The following is a 13,708-nucleotide window of genomic DNA, read 5'->3' as shown; positions in this document are numbered from 1 at the left end:
ACTAACTAATAAGTAGGCCATTTAAGTCGAAATTGCTTTGCCACACGTGTCCACTTTTGCACCACGCCACAAAAAGTCCACAACAAATCCAACCACAGAATCCACCAAGCCCTCACATGTACTCACCGAATCTCATCCACAAAGGCCATAATAATATCATCACACTTGATCGTTGATCTTTCGTGATCTTTCCCATCACAAGGGAAACAGACACCAAGGGGGGGCAAAACGGACATTTTGGAAAGCAAAAAGGGCTCCTGTCGGTTGCCGGTTGTTGCTTGGCGTCCGGAGAAGGTGACCGGTGCAACTGCCTCTACTGTCCTCCGGAGAACCTAACTCCACCATCACCTGCCCAATCTCCAACCTTAGTCTTCTTGATGCTCTTCCCTGGCAACATTAACTTAATTCAATCAAATCATTTTTTTAATAAAAATAAATATAAATACTTAATCTAAGGTTTAATTGGATACTACTTGATCCATTTTGAACAGCAAAAAAGATGAGATCGATAGATGCGTACTAATTACTAATTAGCTGCCACCGATGCCTGACGTAGAAATATCAACTCCTTGGATACCTTTTTGGACGTCTACTTTGGATTCAAACTGATACTCGGACAGGTGTCGAGTGTTCGTTCGTTAGGTTTATGTGAACGGCGTTTGGGTTGGCTCTCCGGATCGAAATTAGAGTGGGAACGGCAGTTCTTCTCATTTACTCCTCGGTCTCAATAAATTCGTGTCGGGAAGTGCTCGTCTCTGTTTCAGTTCCTCTCTCTGGGGATTCTCGCCCACCTCTTGCTATCTATTTTTGTCGCCTTTCTTCCCTTTTTTTCAACACTCTCCTTTGAGAAAATCTCTGAAGTGGTGGTCGGTGGAATCTCCTCCTACTTTTTACGTTTCCCTCCCCCCTCGATCTTGGACCCGGATTCCACACTCGGAGAGATCGGAGATCGAAGTTTATTCCCTCAGATCGGATCGACGAGGTGGCGGGCGATCGGAAGAGAAGGATGGGCCAAGATCTCGTGGAAATCCAGCCTCGCGAACTCAAGTTCACATGTAAGTCGGTGGTGTGATGGTTTTGATCACTACTTAGTGGAGTTTAATTTGATCTTCTATTGGTGCGCTGCTCGGATCGCGATTTGGGTAATACCTAAGCGCGCAAAATGGGTAGGAGATCATAGTCTTTGCCGTAAACAGTTCATTTGATTCTAGAAATTTTGTGGTATAGAGGGTAATATTTCTATGAGTTCTTATTGTGGATTGTGATGTTTGCGTTTATAAATAAATATGATTTGCCAGAGTAAATGCTTGAGGATCAATTATTTGCATTTAAATTGTTTGCGGTTATGGCTATTCGATGTTTTCTCTTCTCGAAAGGTGGTGAGTTGGGGTATCATTGCGAAGATGCAAGAGTTTCGGAATTAAGTTTGCAATTTTGACATCTTGAAGGTGGAGTGGGTTAATTAAGTAGTATTTCAAAACATGTGGGATTTATATTTTAAGTCAAGTGTCACCTTGTAGTATATGGAATTGCATTGCAATGACTATGATTACAATTAACAGTAATAGTGCTCTGCTTTCTAATTTTTGGCCACTTCTTTGAGCTTTGAGAGTTCCATCCAGGAGAATAAAGGATGAGTTGGTTTTTGCTGACCATGCACAGATGGGTCATTTGCTATGGAACTGACTGTTCCTCATGTAATACACAGCTTTACTTCTCATTTGGATCCAACACATGCCAATCAGAATATACTCTACATTCAGGTGCTATGACTGATATGGAGAAGTGGGGAGAAAATGTTAATTTATATCAGGCCCATCTTACTTTGCAGTTCTAGAATAATTAGTGGATCTAATTTCTCTTTTGTATGCAGTAATTTCTTCCAGGCACATCCGATGTGGTCCTTATATTATTTGGCTGTGTAAGGCTGACAACTTTTACATGTATCTTTTTTCAGTTGAGTTGAAGAAGCAAAGCTCATGTTCTATCCAGCTGGTTAATAGATCCAATGAGTATGTCGCTTTCAAGGTTGATTCATCTCTTTCCCTCTCTGTTCCACCTCCTGAATACTATGGTTTTGTCTCCATTTTTTAATATAATTTGGCTGTTCTATCCAGTCTGGTTCTGATAAATTTCGTTTTCTCAATAGAAAATTGTTATTCTGTTTATATGCTTATAAGTAATGAATTTGTTTTCTGAGGGTATCTAATGACATATGTTTTAGATCACAATTCCCTATTTTGGTTGTGTAATTGTTTATTTGAAAGTAGCACTATACAAACTAATTTGCCTACAACAACACTGACTAGGTTAAAACTACATCTCCTAAGAGATATTGTGTACGGCCAAACACTGGAGTCATTCTTCCAAGGTCAACATGTGATTTTACAGGTATGTGCATGTTTGGATTCATGGTTACTTTCTGGTTTGATATTAAACTCTTATTAATATGAATTTTAATCAGAAAGGACTAATCCGGTTTTACTTTTTCCTGGCTTCAGATTATACAATTGTGATATACTGAAATCACTTCTTCTGATAAAGTAAATCCTGTAGCATTAGTTTCTTTTCGCAACTTGTATTTTACTTCTATAGGAGGCCCTCCATTTATCCCCCATATTTAATTTTGATAGAAAGTCCATTTATCACATCTATTGTTTCTCCATTCATACTGAAGTCCACCTTATGACTGAGAAATATTATCTGTGTTTTGACTGGAGGGACTACGCAATTGTGTATAGTCATGACTGGATGAATATTGTCCATATGTGAACTAACAATTCATAGTGCCTATTAGGTTCCTTTGGTAATTCACTAAGCCCTAGAAGTTCTTCTATGTCAAGATAGTCCTAATTTTTTAGTGATGAGATGTTAATTATCTCATTATGTCAGCTTTTGTTGTTATCACCATAGAAATCTTGTATATTCATGTCTTTTTGTGGTAGCATAGCTTTAATGTTGTGCTGCATTTTTTTTAACTCAATATGTTGCATTCTGTAGCTGGCAGTATGGATTCTGTTTCCTTCTTTATGCTTGTTCATGATTCGTACTTCTTATTTTGATGTAGTAACTATGCAAGCACAACGGACAGCTCCTCCTGATATGCAGTTGAAAGATAAATTTCTGGTTCAGTGCACTGTCGTTCCCTATGGTACTACTGATGAGGACATCATACCTGCTTTTGTAAGTGTACAGTATTGCCATCAAGGACAGTTTAATCTAATATCGTTCTTGCTCGTGGTTCTCACTTATTCTTTTGTGGCAGTTCTCTAAAGAAAATGGCAGATATATTGAAGAGAATAAACTTAGAGTTGTTCTTGTTAGCCCACCAGAGTCTCCAGTACTGCAACCTATTAATGGAGCTCCGAATCAGGAGCCAGATTTTGAAGATCCTATTTTGAGAGGAATGCCTACTGGTGTTAAAGAAGCTCCTGCCATTATAAAAGAACTTCCTACCAGTCTGAAAGAATCTCCTACTGTTTTGAAGGAAAGTCCTACTATTTTGAAAGAATCTCCTATGATTTTGAAGGAAACTCCTGCTATTTTGAAAGAATCTCATATCTCAGCTGATCAAGTGGTGAACAAAGTTGAGCACTCACACCTGTCTCATGTAAGTTTTGTTTTGGTTCCTATTCTTTTTGTATGTCCATTTCTTCTCATATCTGATAATTTGTGATTTCAATGCCATGTGCATCTTTGTGTGCTTCTTTCCATGTCATCTTTAGTCCATTGAAATTAGCAAGAAGGTAATTGTCTATTAAGTAGCATGAGTTGGATAACTGACAGTCGATTTGTAGTATGCTTTCCTTTTGGCAAAAAATGTGCTGTTATTCTCCTGTAGTGGACTATTGATATTAGCTCTTGAATTCTTAATTGTGGGAGTAGCTATTATAATGATGCCTGTTTTATTAATTTTCTTTAATATTTAGCTGTTCAATAACTTTCTTCAAGTTGCCTATTTGCAATTTTCTCCAGGTAACTGAAGAAGTAGAAGATCTGAAATCGAAGCTCAATAATCTCGAACTGAAGCTAGAAGAGGTCAGTTGACTTTGAACATATGTTAGACTGGATGCTAATGTGATCACTTGTTCTAATAGTATTCCCAAATTGTCAAGAGACTTTTCACTCGATAGCGCACATCTGTGTGCCTCTTGCAGGCCTTCAATTCTGGCCCTTCTCATGGTTTAACTAGGATTTTGTTAGGAGGAAAGTACTTTTTTTGTAAATATTTTGTGACTCCTGATGTTGGAAATATATGCCACCAATTACTAACTGGTGGGTTGGTTTTTGAGAAGTGATACATATGGAATAAGCTTTTCCTCCCCTTGATCTGTCTCATTGTGATCAACTAACTGCTGCTGTTGTAACATGGTCAATCTTAGTTAATTGGCATGTTTCAGGCAATTAGTGAAATCGCTGCTCATGAAGCAGCAAACTCTTTTTAATTGATGCTTTATATTGATTTTATCTCTTTTGTTATAGTTTTCTGAGAACACATTCTGGCTCATAACCCAAGAGACTTTTCACTTTTGCAGGCTGACAAGATGATCATAAGGCTATATGAAGAGAACAAAACAACTAGTCAAGAGCGGAATAAGTTGCAACAAGAAATAGTGAGTTTTTGTTTTTCCTTTACATCATCTGATTTAGGGTTTGTCATAGATATTCAGGTGAACATGGTTAATCTTTTCTGACGAATTATTCACGAGTACAAAGTATATCTCCTAGCTTGCATAGTTTAGTATAATTTCCTTGAAGTTCAAGAATTTTGTTGATGCGCCCGATTGGTATGTCCATTAAGAACTGTATGAGAAAATAGAAGCAATAATTTCACTGTGGAATGTGTTCTAGATTTCGATGCATATATGAACTTTTGTACTGTAATGGAGGTTACAGAAGTTGGAACACAATTTTCTAGTCCCCGATGATTTGCCCCTGTATACATTACAACCTCTGGAAATTGAACATTTTAAAACTTGATTTGACATACAATACCATATTTTCCCTTTATCTTTCTTCTAGAGAATCACTGAGAGACCAGGCCTTGGTTTTATTATGACTGAAGTAGGAAAAGGGAGTTCAGCACAGCAACCCGAAACCGAAAGCACTACACAGACTATTGTGTCGTTTGCAGCCTATAAAAGCCAAAAATTCTTTAATTGAATCACCTCAGAGCCATGAAATATTTAACAAGCAAAAGCATAAAGAGTGATTCATACCTGAACCAATCTCCTAATTCATAATTAATTTGAGATTCATTAGCAGGTGATCAAATGTGGAGAGATACAAGAGTGCAATTTTCTTTTAAGTCATTCGTATCTGAACCATTCTCAGAGTTCATATCTGAACTTTTCTTTGCTACCTCTTTCAGGCGCTGCTCAGAAGGAAGTCCGTAGCAAGGCCACAAGTTGGTTTTCCTTTCCTATTCGTAGTTTTCATGGCACTCACTGGTATGGTACTTGGATACCTAGTGCACACATGAGTAATCTTGGACTCTGAAGCTTGGAGCGACTACGTATGTTACAACCATATAGACGGAAAGCAATTTTTCTGCAGTGATGAAGGCCAACTTGAATATGATTATTTTGTAGTATCTTATAATTCTGATGGTCGTCTCATCAGATAACTCACTCAGTAGCATGCATGTAAAGAACACCTTCTACTTTGTATAGCGAGATGAATTGAAAGATACTTTCTCTTGTAGATTAGCCTTTCTCCAACAGGAAAAATTGTACTCGTATTTTCTCACATACAGTACATTCCATTGTACGAAGCATATTGCTGAACCTTTTTTTTTTTTCATCATTTAAAGAGCCCAAAATTTAAATATGAGCTAGATAGAAGAACTTTTTAACTCTCCTTAGATACAAAGAGATTTAGATTTTACCAACTCAAACATATTAAACCACTTAATCTAAAGTTTAAGTTGTGTGCGTTGTTAAGCTTTAGATATTTGATATTGAACTAAATATCGTGCTTCAAACTGTTTATTCAAGTCGACCATCAACGGTCGTCAACTTAGTCGAGCTAATTATTTAGAGTTGAAGTAACCCTGCGACCTCTCTGAACTTAAGAGAAATTCCTAGTTTGTTGGTCACATTGCCGAGCTCTAATACACAGGAAGCTTTTTAGTACAACACTAAAAGCTTACAGCTCTGGATGCCTCCACTTAGCCCTCATATAGATATATATATATATATATATAGGTATAGATATATCTACAATGTAAAGGTAGCAGTTATCCTAAGCTGCCTGCAGCTCCTTCACCGTACCAGGTACTGAACTCACCTTCACCGTACCAGGTACTGAACTCATCGGAAGAGACAACTTCTTTCCCTCGCCTTTGCTCGGCAAGTCATCGAAGGCCGTCTCCGGCTGCGCCATGCTACGGATGAACCCCATGAACAGAGGCCAATGCTCCGGCGAGAAGAACTCTGCTCCCATCCTCTGGTAAGTAAAAGAATTCACCCTTGAATCCTTTGGGAAAAGTTTCTCCTTGATTCTACTGAAACCAGCAGCGCCGACTCCGCCGGGCGACGAATTCTCGCCTGAGATTTGCACCCCGTGCCTCTCACATGCCCTCATGATCTGGGCTAGAAGATCCTCTGGGCTAGACTGCAAGCCTTGAGGCTGCTCGCGGTCGGCTAGTTCCATTCCTGGGAGAATCATCAAACAAGAATTCCTCGCAAACATCTCGGCGACGGCGTCGTACCCGTCCCGGCCATCGGCGTTATAGAACCCGGCGGTCAGCTCGGCGGGCCGGGATCGGGTGTTATGCCACCAATGCAAGAGCGGAACCTTTGCGGACAATTGAACAGGCAAACCGCCGAACACCTTAGAGGCAATCGAGAGCACACGATCGCCATGGTTTACGAGCTCCTGGGAGTACCAAGAGAGGAAAAAGTTCCCATACGGCGTCTCCCACGAGCCGCCGTGATCCTTGAAGAAATTACCGGAGTCCGGCGGCTGGTCATACTGCGGAGCGTCGTGAGGCCCAGAGAGACCCCAGAACGGGTTCCCGGATTCCTCAGCCTGGCGCTTTAAAGAAGCGAGCATGTACTTGTCATAGCATTGGAATTCCCCCACGCCGCCGGGTTTTGAAAACGACGGGTACCGGAGCTCACCGTCGGGCCCGAGCCCGATAGAAACTTCCTAAAAGCGACAATTTTGGTACCAATTAGTAGTAGCAATTAGCGAAGAAGACAACAGGGAGAAGGGATCTCTACGTCTATCTACCTTGATGGTATCGCCGAGGAACTCAGCGAAAGCCTCTCGGAAGCAAGCGAAGAAGGACTCGAAGGCCTCAAGAGGGGTTTGGCCGCCATCGAGGACGGGGAGCTGGTCTGCGGCGAAGGAGAGGCAACTAGGGTGGCGGCGGCCGGAGCGGTCGGAGAAAAGTATGTCGGGATCAGCGGCGGCGGCGCGAGAGACTAACGGAGGGAGTGGGACATCAGACGAGGAGTCGAGGAGAAGCGAAACACGGAGTTCGAGGCCAGCGTCGCGGGCCATGGCAGCGAGGGAGAGGTAGGAGTCGAAGTCGTATTGGGCCGTAGAGTTAGGCTGGGCCACGGCCCAAAATAGTGGCAGGTCGACTCCACGGGCTCCGAGGAGGTTTAACGCGCGTAGCCCAGCAGAGATGGCTTTGCTATGGTTGATGCCCTTGTTGTCGGTTACTGCGTCTATCGGTAGGCCCACGAATAGCTTCACTCGGCTCGCCTTATCCTAATCAAATAACAACAAAAAAAGCGCGAATAAGTAAAAAATTATCCGGATAAAGAAATAAAGAGGGAGGAGGGATAATAAGAAAGCAAGGTGTTATACCGATTTCCCTTCAGTTATCGTCGTCTCCTTCTTCTCCACTCCCATCTCGCAGTGAATCGCCTTGAGGCCACCCGTTACTTGGATGGCCCTCGTCGTCCTCCGGCGGCTTGTCGGATCGAACCCGAACAGTCCAGATCTGGACCCGATCATCGTAGCCTCGCGGAAACCCACGCTCCGCCGGAAGGCGTCCGGCTTCGCCCCCGCTACCGCCTGGGGCCCCGTCAAAGCCACCTCCATCGCTTCCAATAGATAGAATTAAATACGAGAGATGTAAGAGAGAGACAGAGAGATAAAGAGATAGGAAGGCAAAAGGTTTGGTCTGGGCTTTGGGAATGGAGAAGGGAGAAAGGTGGGATATAAAAGGAGTTTGGGACGAAACAAGTTGCCAAAAAGGGCAAAAAGGTAATCCGATGTGTCGGTCTATTACTATGCCACGTCGCGGATGAACCACTTGGCCAAAATGCTATTCCTTGCACTGCGATTTCCTGATTCCCAATTTACCCCCACAGGCAGGGCTTATTTGCGGCAAGCGGACCCCCAACCGGGGTATGAGTCATTGGGGGGTTTCTTGTAATTTCCCGTGCACTTTTCTCGTGTATTTACGAGGATTTTATTTTGTGGATAATAAGATGAGGACTCCATGTTGCGCCGCGTGGCAGGTAGGCGTTTCCATACCACCGTATGGTAGTAGTAACCTGGACGACTTGGAAACGCTTGGTTTGAAAGGAAATGACACGAGGCCCGTGAGCTGTGTAATTTGATGGCTTACGTGGCAATGTTTTGTTTCCTTTCTTTACTGTTGGACGTTGGTGATTCGAGGTTAGCTGTGGGACCGAATAAGGAGACATGGAAAGCTGTAGCTGAGGTGGACGCAGGACGCGTGGAAGAAAGTCTGTGTTCTTGACACGTCACTTGTTTTTAACGAGGGACTTCGTAAAGTTGCATACTTATCCCTTGATGAATTGAATCCAACAAAAAATATTGTACCCTTTATTTTTAATTTCTATTATCATTTAAATTTTATTTTATATTTGACTATATATTTTAAATTTATATCTTGAGGCGGCGGAGGTCGCTGTCAATAATTATTGATGACATCAAACTCTTAACAAACAATTATTAGGATTGTAAAGTTAATCATACTTAACGAAAAACTAATTGCATTATTAATTGGCTTAAAAACAAGCTTAACGGTTACCGGTTAAGCATATATATATATTTTGGTCGCCAATACTTTCGAGACTTTTGTAACCGTCAAGTTAATCTATAAATATTTTTTTTTTTTAAATATTAACCAATATTTATCATCACCCCTCATTTTTGCTTTCTTTTACTTTCGGTAGCCATTCTCACATTCCTCCACCCGGTTCCATCTCTTCACTTTAGTATCACTACTATTTGCAAGTATTGAGAACCTTAATGGAGGATACTACTAGGTGGAGTTGAGGTAGTTCATTGGTGGTGCTCTCTAGGGAACAATAATTTAGCAATAGCATTTAACTTAAAATGAGACTTATCTAAGAAACATGATATTCCATGGCCTCTTAATGCTAAATACAACATACAACATAGACAAGAGTAAAATTTAGCTAGTTTTTGTGATGAAACTTCAACAAGTAACAATCCATTTTGGGAACTGAGATAAGCACCACCGCTGCAGCACAAATTGCTAGTGTGGCCACACACATATAGAGCACCAAAGAAGGTGCTATCCAGAATCTCTGCTTTAATGTTATCAAGACTGGTTTGCATGATCCACCTTGGCGAATCGCCCTTTGACCCGTAACCTGTTGTCGGCGCGAGCTTTCCGAGATTCATATCGGATGAGCTTATCATATCTGTAATTGGTTCACAAAGTGCAGTTAAATACATAAGCTTGTCATAAGGTCAAAGACAAGAGACCTTAAAATTAATAATATACATTCGAGTAACATTTACCTTCTTGTCTTCCTCTTCTCCCTGTAACGTGAAATAACAGAGTCGCGATCAGGGCAAGGTAAATCATATACATCTTTGCTCGGCAGAGATGGTACGGTTTCTTCAACAGATTGCCCCTGTTCTTTGTCAATGCAGCTACGGTGGCTTGCACTTCCACAAATATCTGCCATCTCAACTAGAGGTGACAGGTTCGCTGCAGAGGAGCTTAGGAGACATTGCCCATATGAAAACTCCAAATCGAATGTGTCAGTTTCACCACGACACTCGGTGGGATTCCATTGAGCCCCACAGTTCTGTAGATACAAGAATTACCCAAACAATTCATAATCCTTTTTAAAAGAAGTCAAAGAAGGTGCAATAAATACCAATTAAATGAATGCTGTTTCTGCAGATAAAAGTTGCCTGATTACAAGGATTATGCTAGTATCTTACTCATCTTAAAATCTTACAAGATTGCTTATTAAACAACCTATTATTAATCTCATAGTCAATTATCAGTAGTTGAAATTATTGATCTCCATATGCTCTTCTTCCAATAGAAAAAAGAATCTACTCTGCAATTGGCTAGAAACCAATGAAAATTTAATGTGAAATTCACCATGAAGCATATCTCTTTCTACCATCTTAGAAAATCGGGAAGAAGGAAATCATTGAAGCTACAGAGGGAGAATGAGAGACTGAGGCACAAATTCCTGCAAGTAATCAATCAGAATGTATATACCAGGCAACAACAACTGGCATGCTACGGGACACTCCCTGCCAAAGGAAGCTGTACTAGACTCAAGTAAGGCATGCTGAATTTGAACTGTATAGCTCATTTGAGGAAGTTCCTGGCTCTTGGATTGACATGGGGGAGTACTTTGATGCTCTCCCTTGTACTTCCAATAAGGCGCTACCATAAAACATCCCAACTACTCAACTAGCAAGGTTGCCAGGTTCTGTGTGGGAAATCAGTGTTGGGGACAAGTGGACAACACAATATTTTATTAAGGGATGGACAAATTGATATAATAGTTATCTCCCCAACAGATTTCATGGCATTTTGCCACAATTGGTACCATTTGTGCTAGGGTTGATATATAATATATTGGGATTTACAAATTGGCCGGCAGTTCCTCCTCTTTCATGCCCTGTATTTCTCTAGCTTGGACATCACATCGGTTTCAATGGGCACATTGAGTGCTTGATGTCATTTTCAACAACCAGTTATAAGAATTGGTTTTTCTAGCCAACACCATAGAACTAGAAGGATCTCATAACCATGTTACAGCAAAAACCTTTTATCTTTTCCTAAAATATTTTGATTGTTTAGTAAAATCTAAATATCTTTCTGTCACAATCAACAGAAAGCTGGGAAAGCTATGACTGATAACAAAATTCACAGAATATAGACCACAACCTCTTTCTTTTCACCTTTGAACTAAAATGTCCTTTTAGTCTCGGCTTGAAAAGGTGAAGGGAAAAAAACCATTACACAATCAAACATGGCAACAATATATCAGCAGAATCAATTGAGAATTAGAGAACTCTTAAGGACATAGGTGAGAAGTGTATCAGACCTCATAAGTCGGTGTAACAATGTTTGTAGCATCTTCATCTGCATCAAGATCCAAATTACCAGGTTGGAGGTCATGTTGCTCCTGAACCTGAAACTCTGTGACTGGTTCTATCTCCTCACAAGGGTTGTACATAATGTTCTCAGACTTTAGGAGTTCACGAAGCTGCTGCAGTATCTCCTCCTTGTGCTTTCCACATGATGAATTCCGGTGCTGTTGCAACAAGAATGCCTCAAAACTTAACCTCATATGTGATTAACAAAAATTGTCCAGAAACACGAATGTAAATAGCATATCAAGGTTAAAAAACAAATACAACAACTATCAGATATGAGAAACTAATAGGCCATCCATAGATTGCAATAGACATGTTTGTATATCTATAGTCTAAATGGCATTCGAAACATGATAAATGCAAAAAGTTGGAACGTAGAAATCCAAGAGTTCCCAACTCGCGCATAAAAAATGAAGTTAAACATATATCAGCACAGAATGTTAAAGAACCTTAGTGATACTCATCGCTAAAACACTATAAACAACTCATAAGATCCTAAAAAAGGTTTCCAATCCTTTTTCGTCGATCCATAACGAGAGATTCCAGAGAAGATATTCTCATAAAAACTGGATCCAAATCTGAAGATGTTAGGTAATAGTTAATAGCTATACTCTAACCCTGACTCTTGATTAACGCCAAACACATGGACTTTTATATAACATGGTGGAGGCTCAAGGCTGTAGGAAAAGCCCAAAACTTTTGGAGAAAGATGACTATAATATTCTAAAACAAAAATTAAAAGTTGCTCCTGCCAATACACATACAGCACCCCTGACTCTTGATTAACGCCAAACACATGGACTTTTATATAACATGGTGGGGGCTGAAGGCTGCAGGCAAAGCCCAAAACTTTTGGAGGAAGATGACTATAATATTCTAAAACAAAAATTAGAAGTTGCTCCTGCCAACACAATACAGCACCATATTAAAAGTATAAAAACTAAATTAACCTAATTTGCCTAAAAAGCAACAAACTTTTCGTACCTTGGGCAAGGGAGGCAACCCCATGGCCTGAAACCCATGGCAAGGAGTAGTATTCACAATTAAATCACTCAAACTAAACATAGGCGGAGTCTCCCAGACTAATCCTAACCCCTCCTCCTCATCTTCCCACCTATAGCCATCGCTGCCGAACTTTGTTCCTACATCCTTCTCATCTTCGCCGATTCCAAGAACAGAAATGAGCTCGATCGCCGTCGGGCACCCGGAGAATCCCTCCACGGGGCGGCGTCCGTGGCAGACCTCCGCCTTCGGATGCGCATCGAAGTCGCAGTTCGAGCACAGGACGAGGTTACAGTCGGAGGCGCAGAACACCGAAGCCGGCGCGGCCCGGCACGAATCGCAGAGCAGCGAGCGTGGGTGGCGCGAGGAGACGGAATTGGCGGCGTGGACTTGGCGGTCGCAGCGGAGGCATAACTTGGCCGTATCAGCTCGGCAGTAGACGAGAGCCTTCTCCTGGCTACAAAAGTCACAAAACTCGACCTTTGGAGGTGCGGGCGCTTCTTCTTGGACCATCTCTTGAGTTGGGTCGTTAGTGTTTTGGATAGGGGTGGATGGAAGAAGAGGGAGGTGGGATTGCTTGGAAGAGAAGAAGGAAAGAGGAAGGAAAGATATGTGGGAAAGGGAACGGATGGGGTTGTTGGAGTGACATCTCCCGTGTTAGGAAGCGAAGATTTTTCGAACTGTACTTTTCGAGTGGACATGGTGTTGGATCTTTTTGCGCGGTAAATGTTTGTAGTTATGACTCAGAGAAAGTATTTTTTGTCCCCTTTTGTCCTTCTGGCAACTTCTCCTTCAGCCGTTTATGGGATTCAAATCGGATTTCTCTTCTGCAGTCATCTCCCATCATGAATATAATTATTAGATCTTGAAAGCAAATCTTTGTTGATGGGCCATCAAGGCTTCAATCTTCCACCAAAGTATCTAAAATAAAATCTTTAGAGAGAGAAAATTAGGTCAAAGATTTTTAAGAAATTTATTAACAACACTCTATATCATATATATAATTATCGACTTCTGTATTTTACTTAAAATATCTCAAAAACGCTATACTGTGAGTTTTCTTAAAGGTCCATAATTATATAGACGAGTTAAAATAACTATGTATGCCAAATGATTTTAATACCCTTAAATAAGCTTTTATGTGCTAAGGTTAAAATAAATAGAGAATTAGGCTTGCAAGGTAAATGAGATGTATTTTACATTTTTTTATCAATTATTTCTATTCTTGTTAAGGAAAAATTAACTCAGAATGCTTTTTAAATAGTTAAATGATAAATATTTAAATAGTTTCTTTTTTTGGATAAAATTCTCTAGATTTTTCTTGCCTTGTCCCACT

At 40.7% G+C, this 13,708-nt stretch overlaps 3 protein-coding genes across 3 annotated transcripts; 1 reads left to right on the top strand and 2 right to left on the bottom strand.

Annotated features, from left to right (window-relative positions):
- Window positions 1–737: 737 nt before the first annotated feature.
- On the top strand, window positions 738–5,703 carry LOC140764304 (vesicle-associated protein 1-2-like). The gene is made up of 8 exons (XM_073102791.1): window positions 738–1,055; window positions 1,958–2,028; window positions 2,310–2,391; window positions 3,068–3,183; window positions 3,266–3,610; window positions 3,976–4,038; window positions 4,536–4,613; window positions 5,372–5,703. Exons 1-8 carry the CDS (start codon window positions 1,007–1,009, stop codon window positions 5,480–5,482), a joined length of 915 nt encoding a protein of 304 aa, XP_072958892.1. The 5' UTR covers window positions 738–1,006; the 3' UTR covers window positions 5,483–5,703.
- Window positions 5,704–5,959: 256 nt separating this feature from the next.
- Window positions 5,960–8,165, bottom strand: LOC140764303 (inactive beta-amylase 9-like). The gene is made up of 3 exons (XM_073102790.1): window positions 7,822–8,165; window positions 7,237–7,722; window positions 5,960–7,152 (listed from the first exon to the last, which is right to left on the bottom strand). The coding sequence occupies exons 1-3, from the start codon at window positions 8,056–8,058 to the stop codon at window positions 6,244–6,246; spliced, it is 1,632 nt and encodes a 543-aa protein (XP_072958891.1). The 5' UTR covers window positions 8,059–8,165; the 3' UTR covers window positions 5,960–6,243.
- Window positions 8,166–9,293: 1,128 nt separating this feature from the next.
- On the bottom strand, window positions 9,294–12,885 carry LOC140765179 (zinc finger protein CONSTANS-LIKE 13-like). The gene is made up of 4 exons (XM_073104126.1): window positions 12,355–12,885; window positions 11,319–11,528; window positions 9,760–10,052; window positions 9,294–9,659 (listed from the first exon to the last, which is right to left on the bottom strand). The coding sequence occupies exons 1-4, from the start codon at window positions 12,883–12,885 to the stop codon at window positions 9,557–9,559; spliced, it is 1,137 nt and encodes a 378-aa protein (XP_072960227.1). The 3' UTR covers window positions 9,294–9,556.
- Window positions 12,886–13,708: the final 823 nt, after the last annotated feature.

Source organism: Typha angustifolia, chromosome 8 (genome assembly GCF_048772165.1).
Source record: "Typha angustifolia cultivar Huaian chromosome 8, ASM4877216v1, whole genome shotgun sequence".
In the NCBI taxonomy this organism is placed as follows: domain Eukaryota; kingdom Viridiplantae; phylum Streptophyta; class Magnoliopsida; order Poales; family Typhaceae; genus Typha; species Typha angustifolia.
The sequence above is the reverse complement of the archived record's forward strand: the minus strand, read 5'-3'. Positions and strand labels throughout refer to the sequence as shown.